Here is a 14,992-nt window from a genome sequence, read left to right as displayed (position 1 = left end):
TGTGGAGGGAAAGCAGGTTGGGGTTTGTTTTTGGCAGACACACCTCTAACCCAGAAAGCCCAAGTCCGGACCTATTGGAACCCCTGGGTGGGTGTGCCAGGCCGGGCGCCCCAGGAACTTTGGTCCCTGTTGATTGGATGGGAGTGACCAACCAGCTTCTTCCAAACCCAGACCAGCTTCTACTGCTCCACCCGTCTCCCTTCCCAGGCCAAGCAGATGCCACGGGGTGGTTAAAAGAATACAGACTCTGGACTCACACAGACCTGGGTTTAGATTCCAGCTCTCCACTTTCTAGCTGTGTGACCTTGGTCCTCATGGGGCTGTTGAGGTGATAGATGAGATCAGCCAGTGAGAAGGTCCTGGCCCAGCCCCGGGGTGGATGCTCTGCCTGCCTGGCCTCTCACCGTCCACTTTGCGCATCACGCTGTCCTTCCCTGAGTCGAGACTGAGCTGAGAGGGTGTACTCAGGGGCTGAGTGCTGGGTGGCTGCCCATCTCCTCCTGCCTGATGTGGGCGACTCACATTTCCGCAGAGAGCTCACCTTTCTCCTCTTTCATTGCATTTATGGATGTGCTTTTGAATGATTAAAAAAAACTTCTTTTTTTTACAACAACCCCTCTCTTCTACAAGCAGCATTTTACTGTTTTATTAATTTTTAAGCAGGAAGGCAGGACGGTTTCCACTATAGCCAGAGAAGGAAGACCAGGGCCACATGAATGGGGAGGACATTTCTGATTCCCGAAGGGTCACCATGCAAGTGGTGATCCTCACAGATCAGAGTTGTTTACATACAAACACCTTTCTCAGGAGCATGTATTGAGCACCTACTGGGTGCCTGGCTGCTCCTTCCTACTTGTGTGAACTTGGAAAAGTGATATCACCTCTCTAAGCCTCAGGTTCAGGGGTTGGCAAACTTTCTCTGTAAAGGGCCTAATAGTAAGTATTTAAGGTTTGTAGGTTATACAACCTCTGTCACAATGACTCAGCTCTGCCACTGTAGCATAAAAGCAGCCATAGACAAAATGTAAACATTTGAGCATAGTTGTGTTCCAATAAAACTTTATTTATAAAGACAGATGGTGGGCTGGACATACCCTGTGGGCTGTAGTGTGCTGACCCTGGCTGGCTCTTCATGAAACGGGCCTAAGAGAATAGAAGCTGCCCTCCAGAGTTATGGTGAGGAAGGAGTGAGTTTAAAAGAACAAACACGTGATAGGTGCTAATTAGTTCTTGTCTGTTGGTTAATTCTATCAAATGCCAATCTCCCAGCAGCACTGCCCAGTTGGTGTATGGTCTTATTTCACAGGTAGGGAAACTGAGAAGCAGAGGGATCAAGTGACTTGCCCTCAACCCTTCTACTCATTAATAGATGACCTGGGATGCAATCTTGCCCCCTTTGTGCCCCAATTTCCCCACTTGTATCCTCAGAGAGGATTCACTGATGTAAAAACACAGGGCATGATGATCTCATCCATTGTGCGGAGGGAACGTGGAGGCACAGAGAGGTGGAGTCTTTTGGGCCACCAGCTGAGACGTGGCAGGGCTGGGATTAGGACCCAACCTGGATTTCTTGGAGACGTGGGTTACAGGCGTCTGACTCAGAAGCTGCCAGGGAGGAATGGCAGGTCCTGCTGGACCAGAGCTCTGTCAGAGTACCATTCTCATGGGGCTGCGATCAAATCCTCCCACTTGCTTAGAGTTGGGGAGCAAGGGACCTTGTCCCCAATAAGGGGGTGTATTTGTACGTCGGGTGTCCTATGCCAGGGCCGGAATGGATGAGGTGCAAGCCTCTTGTTAATTCTGACAGATTCCTGATGCCCCTCCCCTGCTTGAAAACCTTTTTGTCTCCTCTTTGCAGGAACAAAGCCCAACGCTTCCAGTCCTCCATGACTGACTCCATTTGAGCTTTGCTGCCTCCTCTTCCTCTGGGTCCCCCAGGCCCTAAATCGGGGTCCCTGGGCAGGCCTCTGGCTCTTCTGAAACAGTCACAGCAGAGCTTGGAGCGCCCCCTCTCGCTTCTCTTGGTGCAGAGCTTTATCCTCATCCTTAAGTCCCCCTAGTGTGTCCTCTACTCTACAAAGTTTTCCCGGATCCCCACCCGTCCCCTGGGTCCGCTTTGCTCCGACAGGGATTGTCTCTGTTCTGCAGTTCCGTGTTTATCAGAACATCTGTCCACCAGGCTGGGGGCTCCCTGAGCCCAGCGCCCAGCACACAGCTGGGAGCACATGTTTGCTTGTGGTGCTTTAGCTATTATCACCGTCTCGAGGATTCCCTCTTACAGGCTGCCCCAGGCCCGAGTTCGGGGAAATGATTATGGTAACTGGATATCGAGCATCCCCTGGGCACCAGGCATCTCATCCGCCTCTCCGCAAAGCAGCAATGACCAAAATCACTTTTTAGGTGAAGGAATGGAGACCCGGGGAGTCAAAAGCAGCTGATCGTGGGTCAAATAGCCCGGCAGCGACAGGGTTTGCATTTGAGCCTAAGCTTCTGTCTCCTAAGTGCATGACTGTCCCATGACTGACCCCCACGCAGAGCCCTTCCTCGAGACGCAGTGGCGCTATGGGAAGTTACCTGGGCCTACGGGCCACTTGCCTCCCTGCCGACCTGCCATGGAAAGAGCACAAAGCTTCCACAGCCCAGTGGATGGGTGACCAGGGCAGATGCCCCCAAGAACCTCCACCCAAAGCATCAGTGCTTCGAAAACGTACTTTTTAAAATTCAGACTTGTCACTGAATCTGTTTTTTTTTTTTCCCAATGGGCTAAAAGGAATGCGGTTCTAATCCTATAGAAATACATGTGTATATTTGTCTTGTTTTATAAAGATAATGGTTGAATGGCTTACCGCACAGCCGGCAGAGTGGGGAGCTCGGTGAGGTGTTGGCCCTTCTGTAAAGTTGCCCCCAGTGTACGGGTGGGATACTGGGGCTCAGAGAGGGACAGTGTCCTGCCCAGGGCCACACAGCACTGGGCCCAATGTCATGGGGGTGAACTGTGGGTGAGAAGGCAAGAAAACAGAGTGGGAAGGGCTCTGCTGGAGACAGGGCTGGAGAGAATCTCCAATATAATAATCATACTAGAAATACTAAGAGCAGCTACTATTTCTTGGGCAGCCTTGCTGCCTGGCAGTGTGTTAAGCGCTTTGCTTGCATTATCCCTGGACTCTTCCCAACAGCCCTATGAGAATAATACCGTCTGCAGCCCTATTTCATGGGTGAGAAAACTGAGGCTGGGAGGAGTTAACATCCCCAAAGCCAGTCCTGAAGCCTGGTGCTCTGGACGCGCGGTGCAGAGCTCCCCCTGCACAAGCACCCTTGATGCACCCCTGTGGACGCTGTCAGAAGGAAGGTGCAGGCTGAGGGGTCGGCTCACGGCCCCCCAGCTTGTCACGTCTCGGCAGCAGGCAGGCGGGGAGTGGCCCGGGGGGTGCACAGGGCTGCATCTGTCACAGGTCATTGGCCACGTGGCCGCAGGCGCCAGGAGAAGGAGCCTGCTGGAGGCGCTCAGGCCAGGGAGAGGGGCCTGGGCTCTGGTCCTCAAACACCACCCCAGTGCCTCCTCCTTTGGGGCTGGGGAGGATCCCTGGAATTCAGCCCCCCGCCCCAGTCCCGGTCTGGCCCCCAGCTCTCAGCAGCCTGGTCCCGGTGATGCCCTTGCTGCTTCGCCTCAGCGGAGCCCTCAGCCAGTTCTCAATCTAAGTGACAGCTGCCCTCAGCCAAGTCAACTCCAATTAATTTCCGAAGGTTTTCGGGGGCCCGGCTGAGCCTCTCCCCAGGCTGAGCTACCCCAGCGGCTGCAGCGAGGCCCCTTCCTCACCCTCAGGGGGCCTCCCGATGGTTGTGGGGGCCCTACCAGTCCCTCAGGAGCCCCCATGTGTGCCGTGTGCTGCCCCCATCTGATGGGGCCAATGTGGAAACGCTCGGGCAGCGATGGAGAAAGCACTGAACAGGGCCTCGGGGTTTGTCTTTGGCTGCTGTGTCACCCGGGGTCCTTCTCATCCCATCTGTGTGCTTTAGGGCCCTTTCCCCAAAAGCAGGAGTGTTGATCCAGAGAGAGAGGGTGGGAGGGAGGGCGGGGGAGGGGGAGGAAGAGAGAAAAAGATAAAGAGGGAGGGAGAGAACAAGAGAAAGAGAGGCTGAGCAAGAAGGCGAGGGGGGTGGGAACGAGAGAGCTGGAGAGAGGAGGAGGGACTGGGTGTACCTGCCATTTGGCTGCGACATTTTACTTTTTCCTGTGACTTTGGCATCAGACAGACCTGGGAGTTACCCTGGCTCTGCCACAGGCCGGCTGTGTGACTGTGAGCCAGTGACGTCCCCTCTCTGAACCTCGGTTTCCTCCCCTGTAAAATGCCCTCTCTGCCTGGGTGTTGTGTTGGTCCAATGAGATCGGCCAAGGCCCGGCCCCCTAGGGAGCCTGAGGTCAGTGTATCTTACGGTCCCTTGTTTTGGGAGGGCACCTGCCTTAGCCTCCTGCCTTCTTTGAATGTAAAATCCGGTCACCCCAAAGGGATAGAAGGATTCAGGGGGCTTGTACATTTACTCACCACCATTCATTTCTGAGAGGACCCGATAGGCCTGGAGAGGGGGAGTGACTTACCCAAGGTCACACGGCAAGCAGGTGGAGAGCTGGGATGAGAATGTGCGTCTTCATCCACACATTTCACAAATCCTTATCAGGTGCCTGCCGCATGCCAGGGCCGGAGAGACCTCGGAGAGCCCCGTGGGCGTGTCTGCTCTCAGGGTCTCCATCCAGGCCAGGCTTGTGTGATCTCTACTGGTGGGAATGTTATCCGCTTCTACAGGTGGGGAAACTGAGGCTCAGCAAGCTGAGCTTGCCCAAGGTCATGGAGCTGGTGAAGCGCAGAGTTGAGACGCAGAGGGAGGAGGGAGGATTTGAGTCCAGGTTTCTGAGCATGGCAAAGCTGCCGGGTATGGGGAAGGAGAGGGGTGGGAATTTGGGTGTGCCGTCTTCCTGCACGGCTGGTGGTGTTATAGACCATCTTTGTGCCATCTGACATCTGGCTTAGAGTCGCTGTTCCTGCCTCTGAGGCTAGAGCCGGTGAGTCCCCCAGACCCCGTCTAGCTCTCTGAAGGAGGGGACACGACCCAGGGACTGAACATGGACGGGCAGCCAAGGCGGGGTCCTCCTTGGGGTTGTGAGGCTCTTCAGAAGAGTTCCAGTTGGGGTGTGGGGACCAGTTCCACTGGGGTTGGGTCCCCCACATCCCCAGGGGCGGGTTCTAGGAGATGGGCCTTTGTGTTGCCTTAAAAAAGCCTTGGACTTTGTTAACCACCGACAAGACTCTCTACTCCTGCTCTGATTGCTTGTGGCCTTTACCTGATAGAACCTGACGGAACTCGGTGAGGACCCAGGTGCTGACCTTATCCTATTTCATAGGGAAAGAAGCTGAGTCTCAAGGAGGAAAAGTGACTTGCCCAAAGTCGCCCTGCTGGGAAAAGTGCCAGGGACCAAGTTACAGGCTTCGGTCATCTGACTCCAAAGTCTCCCCAAGATGTCTTCCATCTTTGGTGGCCTGTTGCTAAGGGGTTCGGAACTCAGGATTCCCCCTCTGCCCGGGGAGATGTGTCAGCACTTCCCTGTAGCCAGTGAGGCTGTCGCCAGTGGCATCATTACTATTATGGTGGCTGGTGGTGGGGTGCCATTTGCAAGCGGGGGGTGTTGGAGAAACATCACCATGGGGCTGACAGCCAGGTAGATAGATGGTAGGAGTCAGCAGAGGTGAGGAGTGTGTTCTAGGCGGAAGAAACATCAGGAGGTGGGAAGGATCTCGATATACTTTGAGAGACGGTATAGCTGAGAGGTGAGGCTGGAGGCCCAAGATGGAAGCAGGCCACGTCATGGGAAGCTGGAGACTTTATCTTGGGGGCACTGGGGAGCCATGGAAGTTTTAAGCAGGAGAGGGGCCTGCTCTGGTTGGTGCTTCAGAGTTTCTCACCCGGCTCACAGTGGAAGATGGGCGTGTGGGTCAGCGTAGCAGCAGAGAGAGCAGCAAGGTTGTTGCTGCAGGCGGGAGTGGGGGCCTGGACCAGGGTAGGGGCAACGGGGCGGGAGAGCAGTGGATGAATTTTGGAGGCAGGCTCTCCCCTCCCTGGTGCTCGACTCTAGGCTTGGGGAAGCGTGATGCCCAGAGCCAGCCTGGGTGTGATGGCCCGGCCTTTCCTGGAGATGGAGGCTAGGAGCTAGGAGCTTCTGGGGGGACATGGATGTGTCTGGGGGCCCTAAGGGACTCCCGGGCTGCAGGACAGAGGTGCCGAGAACAGGTGGCTCAGCCCTGTGGTTTCCAGGCCGGCCGGCCTGCCTCTGCTTCCAGGCCCAGTGGCCCAGCCCCCAGCTGAGTGGCAGCTGTCACAGACACCAGCGTCTTCCCCCCCCACACCCCCTGCCAGGTCCAAATAAAGGAAAAACCAAAATACATTTCCCTTTGTCGGAATCTGGCGAGGGTGAGCCTGTGAGAGTCATTCGCTATTGTGTTCTGGGGCCCACACTGCTCCTTACATAAGCTTCAGGTTAAAAATACTCACGGAATTCTAATTCCTCTCTGCCTGGGATCGCACCCCGGGGGGCCTCCCAGCCTCGGAGGGCAGGGGGTGGGGCAGGCCCCTGGCACCCAAGGAAATGAAGAAACTGCCCCACGCACAAGGCGGGTGTGTGGCAGTATTAGCTCTGCCTGCCTCCAAAGCCCTGGGCTGTTGAAGTATAGTAACTCCAGTAATCCTGAGAGCGGCTAACCTCTTCTGAAGGCTCATCGTGTGCTGAAGTTTTCACCCATGTGACCTCACTTCATCGTCCTCCAAGCCCGTGAAGTAGGTTCCCATTTTACAGCCCAGGTTAACACCTTGCTCAGGTTATACCCTGGATTAGCACCCAGGGAGCCCCTGACCTGGGTGCAACTTGGAGCCCACATTTGACCCCCATAATCTGGCCTTCCCTCTGGGGGGCAGAGGGACAGGAGGTGGCCCGGCAGAAGTCCCCTTTCTGAGGGTTTGGGGACAGAGTGGTGGCTGTGCGTACCACCAAGGCAGCACTTCAGCTGCTGGAGTGGGGGGCGGCAGCTACCCCAACCCCCTCCCCCCCTGGAGCTGAGGATGCCTGAGCATGTGGCCCACCCAAACTGGAACCCATTCCCGGGGATACTGAGTGCAGGGCAAGGCAGTGACAAGGCCTGTTTTGCTGACTTTAAAAAAAACTCAGCCCCCTCCATGGGCGGCACCTCCAGAAATGAAATTAACAATGAGATGTCCCCAGGTAAAGACATGCACATCTTTTCCCTTCTCCCTTTACCTCAGCCGTGGCCAGCCAAAGGGTCAATCAGCCGTCCCAGTTAGCACTCCAGCCAGCCGTCCCAGCCCCGCTGGTCCCTGCAGGCTGGTCGACACCGCACAAGGCAGTCCCAGCCCCGCTGGTCCCTGCAGGCTGGTCGACAACCACACAAGGCAGTCCTCTTGGTGCTGGTGGGAGTGCACTGTGTGCTAAGCACTTTACATGGATCATTTCACTTAATCCTCGTAACTGCCTCCATGACGGCCAGTCCTATTATTTCCCCCATTTCCTAGGACTGAGGTTCTGAGAGCTGAAGTGATGCACGGGAGTCCGTGCTCCCCAGACGGTAGGCATGATCATTGTGGAACCCGTAGGAGGGGTGGAATTCCATCCGTTATCCACGCGGTCACTTTTTGGGCACTGGCTCAAGGTTCTTTCCTTTCCTTTGTGGAATTTACTATCCCCTTTGTGGATAGGGAAGCGCTGAAGACAAAATCTGATGTGGTCTCATGTTGGTGGCAGGATGAGCCCAAAGCAGCCGGTACCTGGATAGCGTGATACCAAGTCTGCAGCGTTCAGCGAGGGGGTTCTGGGAAGGGGCTGGATGGGTCAGCTAGGGCTTGTGCACGTGGAGAAAGGGCGGGGAGAGACTCTGTGGGGAGTGAGAGCGAGGTATCCCAGCTCCAGGCCCTGCCCCTGTGCGTGGGGACTCAGGTGGTCTGTTCTGGCCAGTAGGGGGATGACCTTAAAAACAGTCCCATGGTCCTTCCTTGCTGGGCAGGCATGCCAGGAAGCCTCTCATCTCAGCTCCTGTGCTGCCCGGGGTGAGGCATCTCATGGTTATACATTTTGAGTCAATGTCACCCCTGCCTCAGGAACTGACCACCCACAGGCAGGGCGTCATCGGCTCTTTCTCTTGTATGGTCTCCCCCAGCTGCCTTGAGCCAGGCCCATGGGAATCGCCATCCCCAAGTTACAGATGAGGAAATGGGGGCCAGCTGCCGAGGTTGGGGGACCCGGGATTCCACCTCGGCCTGACCTGCGAGGAATCCTGGGCTAACAGGAGAGGGCCGGTCCCAAAGCTGGTGACCTGGCCTCGGGTGACCCTTGGGCAGCTCCCTGTCCCTTGGGGTCTCAGTCTTCCCATCTGTCAAATAGGGCTGAGCAGCCCTTCACAGTCAATGCACAGGCCCCAGCTGAGCTGAACAGGCCAAATCTGCCCCTCCCCCACACAGCCACAGTCTGATAGGGGAGGCTGACAGCCAACAGTGGAAAACAGGACAACACCCTTCAGGTTCTGTGGTGTCTGCCAGTGCCGGGCGCTGAGTACCTCCAGGGTCTCCCCAGCCCTGGGAGCTGGGCGAGGGGGCGGTTTTATCTCTGGGTCCTGGTGTGGGGGCCGGCATGCCTGCTGCCCTGAGCAGTGGGGATGGAGGGCCTCTCCTGGGCCAGGTCGGGGCAGGCCCTGACTTGAGGCGGCTCCCGTGGGACTGATTTATCGGCAGCCACTCGGCAGCCCAGGGGAGCCGCAGTCCTAGGGTGTGTTGGGTTCCCCCAGCTGGAATGAATCCTGCGGGAGGATAAGTTTGGTCATGCTTGGGTTGTCAAGAACTGAAGAGTCATATTCTCTCCTAAAAACATTCCCCATGGATACCAGACTCGCTTGTTTGTTCCAGGCAGAGGCTGGGGAATCCTGTGCCCATGCTCTGTGATGTGGGGCAAGGCCCTCACCCTCTCTGAGCCCCAGGTGCCCGCTCTAAAGTGGGGAGAAGGGTCACCCAGCTGCCGGGCTTGCTGGGGGATGGAATTAGATAATACACGGAAGTGTCCAACTGTGTGCCTGCGATGCCCTCATTAAATCCACCCCAAGTAAAAAGAGCAGCTGTCTGTGGTTTTGGCGCGTGGCATGCGTTTGAGTCGTCTGTAACTTGGGAATAAAACATCTTTAGGAAATGTGGCCATTTGGAGCAGTCTGGAGCCGCTGCTGAGCAAACCCAGCTCCCATGAGTGTCTTAGTCCTCCAGTGTCTACCTTCCTGGTGCTTCAGCCACAGAGCAAGGGAGCCGGGTGTCAGGAGCTCACGTGTGGGTCTTGTCTTTGTTTAGCTCTTGCAAACTTTGGCAAGGGGCCTCGGTTTCCTACCTGTAAAATGGGCACAAGCGTTGTTGCGTTGGCTCCTTGAAAGAATGTGTGTAAAGTGAAATAAGGAACTCCTTTCAGAATCTCTCTCTCTCTCTCTGACAGATGCTACTCCTTCCCCCAATCTAGATCTCGCAATGTTCAGAACAAAATTCCTTTTGCAGGTGTTAAGCAGCAGGGTGTCACTGGGAGCAAGGCAAGCGTGGGCTCAGGAGCAGAGGTATGAGGGCTGTACATCAGCATGGCTGGAGTCCAGGGCCCACTGTGGGTGAGGGGACTCTGAGTCTGGTATCTCTAGCTAGCTGGGGTCACAGCATCCCAGCTCCACCACCTCTAACCAGCTTGGGAACCTCAGGCTCAGAACCTCAGCTTCCCCATCCATGAAATGGGTACAAAGACTCCAGCTTTATGGGCAGGAACATGCCCAGCTGGCCAGTCTCAAGGAAGGGACAAGGCTTGGAGGCTTCTAGATGGTTGCAAGGACCCCTCACCTCCTGACTCCCCTCCCCTACCTCAGACATGAATGACAGTCCCAGCAGCCCTGTCTGGGGTTGTCTCTGTATGCCAGGACATCTGTTACAAGACCCCAAGGGATTCAGCATCACCCCCACTTTGCCAGTGAATAGAACTGAGGCTCAGAGAGGGAGATTGTTGGATCCCATCCACCCAGTGGTGGGGCTTGGATTCAAGCCGCAGTCTGTGACTCTAAGATGACTGTGCTACGATACTGTCTCCCAGCTTCACCGTCAGATGCAGGAGGAGGAGGAAGACTGTGCCTTGTTTCCTGCTGGAATCTGCAGGCTTACACCACGCCTGGCACACAGTAGGGACTCAGCTTATTAATTGAATGAAGGAAGGAAGAGGCAAAGGAGAGAATCTTCCCTCCCAGCCCCAGCTCCTCCCAAGAATGCAGGTCCCAAAGCTGGGTGTCTCTGGGGCTCCAGGGTGGGGACCCCAAACCCAGTTAGTCACACCTGGCCTTGGTTGCCTGGGCCCATCCCTCTGAGAGGATTTTCTCTGCAGGCCATGGCTCAGCTCTTGGGGGAAGCCTCAAGGCGGATCCCAGAGGGCGGGATGGGCGGGGTGACTCCTGCTTGGCACCAGGCCCTGGCTGGGCCTGCACAGTGTGCTGAGGAGGGCGGGCCAGTCATGGAGTTCAGTATCTGGGTGTGCTCCCTCGGCCGGAGCTGAGCCCCCACCGCCAATTCCAGCTTTTCTCATTTCTGCTGAGTCAGAAGTTCACCATCAGCCCATCTTCAAACCCAGCTCTGTCCCATCCTGGCTGTGTGACCTTGGGCAGGTCACCTTGCCTCTCTGAGAGTCAGGCCCCGAAAAAGGAATAATGAGAATAATCATGATTCAGTAGGCCTCAGAACAGAACTATTGGTCACTGGGCAGCAGTAAATTAGAAGTCCTCTGAAATGACTGCTCCATTCCTTCCCTGCCTCAGGACTCCCGATTCCTTGTTCTCTTCTAATATAATTCGTGCTAAGGTGTGAATGGTTGTCAAATTTCTTTTCTGTCAAGTGAGTCTAATCCAAACATTACTATGGTCTGTGCTGTTTCTGGTGCTGTGTGACTGAATGAGAAGGAAATTTAGGGGATTTTCATTGAGGGTGTAGGAGAGGAATAGACTCCCTCACCCTTATCACCTAAAGTCCTTTCATGCAGCAGCTGGGGAGGGGCAAAGGGCACTGGTGTGGTTGGGGAGTCCACACTCTTAGTCTCTGTGGCTCTGAGCAGTTTGGCACTGTGTAAGGAAGTTACCAGCACGTAGCAGGCCCTTAGCAAATGTCTGTCTGGAGGATGACAAGAGAATGGGCTGTATTCGAGACCTGGACAATCCTCCCCTCCTCCGTTTCACTGCATCTGATGAACTCCTACACATCCTTCAGTGCCCAGTTTGGATGTGTCTCTTCCAGGAAGCCTTCCCAACTAACTTCAGGTCCAGTTAATCTTTTGGGAACTCTAGTCCATCAGAGATGGGCAAACCCTGAGTTTATCCGGCCTAACTCTCCTATTTCCCAAGGGGGAGGGGAAAAACAAACCCAACAGGAGGTCTTCCCTTAGCTAAGGTCTCACAGCCCAAGTCAGAGGTGACAGCAGGAGGATTCGAACCAAACATCTTTAGATCTCCTTAGACCATCTTTAGGCATGAAAAGAGGGCCTGGACATGGCCTCTCTTCTGCTTCTGCCACTTTACCCCCATTAGGGCCTCCTGCAGAGTCAAGCACACAGCTAACGTCCTCTCTTCCTCCTTTCTCTGCAGCCCACGACCTCCCTCCGAACAAGGCCTCGGCAACCCAGCCCGGCAGCCACTTGCAGTGCCTGTCTGTCCACTGCACAGACGACGTGGGCGATGCCAAGGCCCGAGCCTCCGTGCCCACCTGGCGGTCCCTGCACTCCGACATTTCCAACAGATTCGGGACATTCGTGGCCGCCCTAACTTGAATTGACAAGAAATACCCCCTCCCCAACCAGGCCCTTCCCTCCCCCTTTTCTCCCCTCTCCCCCCTCCACCTGACCCCACCCCTACCCGCCCTGTTAATTTGAAAGGGCCACTATTGCTGAGTGGATGATTTTTTTTCTAGGTTGGTACCTGCTTAGTGGCATATGGACCGGAAAGGGTTAATTTAAAGGGAAAAAAAAAAAAAACCTCAAAAAATTTTTTTAAAAAAGAAATTTGTCTGCCACGGTATGTTACCAGTGTTAACCCTTCTGCAGTTAGCAAACTTTTGCTGAAGCCTTTTTCCTGCTAGATAATTCCCATTTTTCTGTAATCTTGGCATACGTTTTTTAGATGACCTCTTTCCTTGTTTTATTTTCGTGCTGCTGTATGTCCAAGTATTGTTATTTCATAATAAGACAAGAGTTGCTTTCCTTTTTTATTCTCTTTTAGTCTTGTTCCTCCCCACCTCCCTCCCCACTGCCTGTTTTTTTTTTTTTTTTTTTCCTTTTTGCTTTGTTCACTGCTTATTAAAATGGAAATCCTGGAGACTAGTAGTTCTGGAATATTGCCGGGTGAGAGTCAAATTGTCATCACAATATTATATATTGACACCCAACTGTCATCAGTCAGGCTGGAGCCAAACAATTAATGCCCCCCTTAGGTATTCCGCCTGGGATTTTGTTTTGTCTGTTCCCTAAGAAAATAGAGAGATATATTTTCGTTCCCACAAACACACCCTCAGCCTTCAGCTCCGTTCTCTCTTCTGCTGGAAGCTGCCTTTCACTGCCATGGAGGTGATGACGTATCCAGTCCGCTCTGTGGGAAGGAGCTGGAATGTTCAACAGTGGTGTTTTCTCTCCTTTTCTGGGCCTCTGTACAAAAGCCCAGGCTCTGAATTTTCACGCTGTGCCGAGCAGCCCTCGTCCGCGTGGGGATGGTGCCTGTCCAGCTTGCAGAGCCCCTAGAGGCTGCAGGCTCCCGGCTCTGCTACGGCCAGGTCAGCTGGGTCTTGGGTGCTGGAGTTGAGGATCAATTCTTAGCCCTGACCTTTCCTGACATCTGTTCCCAGCCAGGCATTGGGGGAAGAAGGAACAGGACTGGGCTATCTCCCCCACTTCTCCCGTTCCATCTCCAACCTGGGTGGCCCCCCATCCCTGGGAAGGACCAGGCTTTCGCCGGCACTTTTCGAGGGGCTTGTTGAGTGAAGGAGCCCCCAGGCTCTGCCTACCAAGCCCCCCTCCTCCAAGCCTGTGTGTATTCTCTGCAGGGGTTTGCAGACTCCTGAGGGCTAGAGGAGGGAGAAAGGAACCGGAACTAGTGACTTTGATTCTTGGGCCTTTTTTTAAACCCAGGAATCCTCCCTTCCCCTTTTTATTTAATCTCAGCCTGTTGCAAAACCAGGGCCACGTCCTGTGCACCTCATGAAGGAATAACTTCTTTGAGCGGAGGTGTGGGAGCAGCTGGGTGAGCAGGGCAGCAGAAAGCAGGGCTCCTGGATCCATCTGAGGCCTGTCACCTGGTCCTCCCAGGGCAGTGGTCAGTGGAGGCCCAGTGTTGGGGGGGGCACCTTTGGGTGCTGTTGATGACTCCCAAGGGCTTGTGTGACTCATGGGGGTGGTGGGAGGCACCCAGATTCCAGGGTGGGCCAGACAAGAAGTGACTGATATCACTTCACCCAAATCAGTAACTCTTGTAGTCGATTTCAGTTTCTGTGAACAAGCATCTTGCTAAATGTGGCATTTTGAGCCTTGCGCCCCCTCCATCCTCCCCCCGCCCCACGTCCCCAGAGTTTGCAGACCCGGCTTTTTTTAGCAAGTGACCTGAAGGCTTTGGGCTCACCGTACAACACTCACATTGTTTATTTCAAAGAACTTTGCAGCAAAGGGAGAAGAGCGTACAGAAAAATCTGCCTCTTTCCATTCCCCGCTCCTGTCTTTCCTTGGGCTGGCTTTTTCGGCTCGGGTCTGAGTCTGGACGGTCCGAGGTTCTTACACCGGCAGTCTGACCAGGGTTGACCCCGGCCCCCACAGAGGGCAGGCAGAAACAGGTGATGTGAACTGATCAGTGAGAAGAAAGTGGGAGCTGACTCAGCCCCGGGTTCTGCCACCAAAGGAGAGAAAAGGTGAGGAAAAGCACCCCCCCACCCCGCCGCCACGGGCTGCAGGAGAGCCAGCCATAGTCTGAGCGAAACTCCACGACCCCTCTGATTCCACAACGTACAGCTGTTGGAGAGCTTCATCCTTTTATTTCTTAAACAGGCATGATTTCTCCTTAATTGCTTAAGGCCGGGGAGCCAAGTGTCTTGACTTCTGTCTTTGACTTGCCCTGTGTTGAGTCCATCAGCACATGGCCATCGTCTCATGGTCCTAGCAACGGAAACCCCTGAAGTTTTAAACTTTCTCGCTCCCCACGACCCCAGAATTGAACAGCTTTAAAAATAGCCTTAAGCAAAAGGATGTTATTTCATTAAATTTGGTTTAATGGAAAGAATAAAAGCAGATTAAAAACACACCCAACCCACGAGACTCCACAAACACTGGTAATCGGTACTGCATAGCAAAACTCTTCGGGAAAGAATACGAAAACGTTATTGCACATGTAAGATATGAAAACTTAACTCTGCTGTGTGTTAGGCAATCCTGTAATCTTTTTGACTCTTAAAAGAAATTCATTTCTGAAATGCTTGGTTGGAAGACTGTGACAATAGCTCATGAAATTGAGTGTTATTTTTTTCTTTCTTTTTTAAAAAAAATATGTAAAGTGCAGTCTTCTGTATTCATGCATATTGTATATACCTGTATATGTTTTCCTGAGCAGCTAAATAACAATAAATATGACGTTAATGGTGACTGTGGTACATTTGTGGGCGGGGCTTGCTTCATTTTTTTCTCCACCCCCTCCCCTTCTTCCATGGGTCTCTTCAAATTCCATGGGGGTCTGGATGATGTAGTGTGTGTGTGTGTGTGTGTGTGTGTGTGTGTGTGTGTGTGTGTGCGCGCGCGCGCACACGTGTGTGTTGATGCTGTTCTAAATTGGGTCATCTCAGAATTTCTCTAGTTTGCACTATTGATCTTTGGGCTGCATAAGTCTTTGTAGTGGGGGAGGGGCCGCTGCCTTGTGCA

General features: G+C 54.1%; 1 protein-coding gene across 1 annotated transcript in view; it reads left to right on the top strand.

Moving 5' to 3' along the window:
• MN1 (MN1 proto-oncogene, transcriptional regulator) overlaps positions 1–14,713 on the top strand; it is a 47,161-nt gene extending 32,448 nt beyond the window's left edge. Inside the window, exon 2 of the mRNA XM_082667393.1 lies at positions 11,691–14,713. Coding sequence (XP_082523519.1) covers positions 11,691–11,872 — 182 coding nt within the window. The 3' untranslated portion in view covers positions 11,873–14,713. The remainder of the gene's footprint in view (positions 1–11,690) is intronic.
• The last annotated feature ends 279 nt before the right edge of the window (positions 14,714–14,992 follow it).

The sequence above is a fragment of the Grampus griseus genome, assembly GCF_964374135.1.
Source record: "Grampus griseus genome assembly, chromosome: 12".
Lineage (NCBI taxonomy): Eukaryota > Metazoa > Chordata > Mammalia > Artiodactyla > Delphinidae > Grampus > Grampus griseus.
The sequence above is the reverse complement of the archived record's forward strand: the minus strand, read 5'-3'. Positions and strand labels throughout refer to the sequence as shown.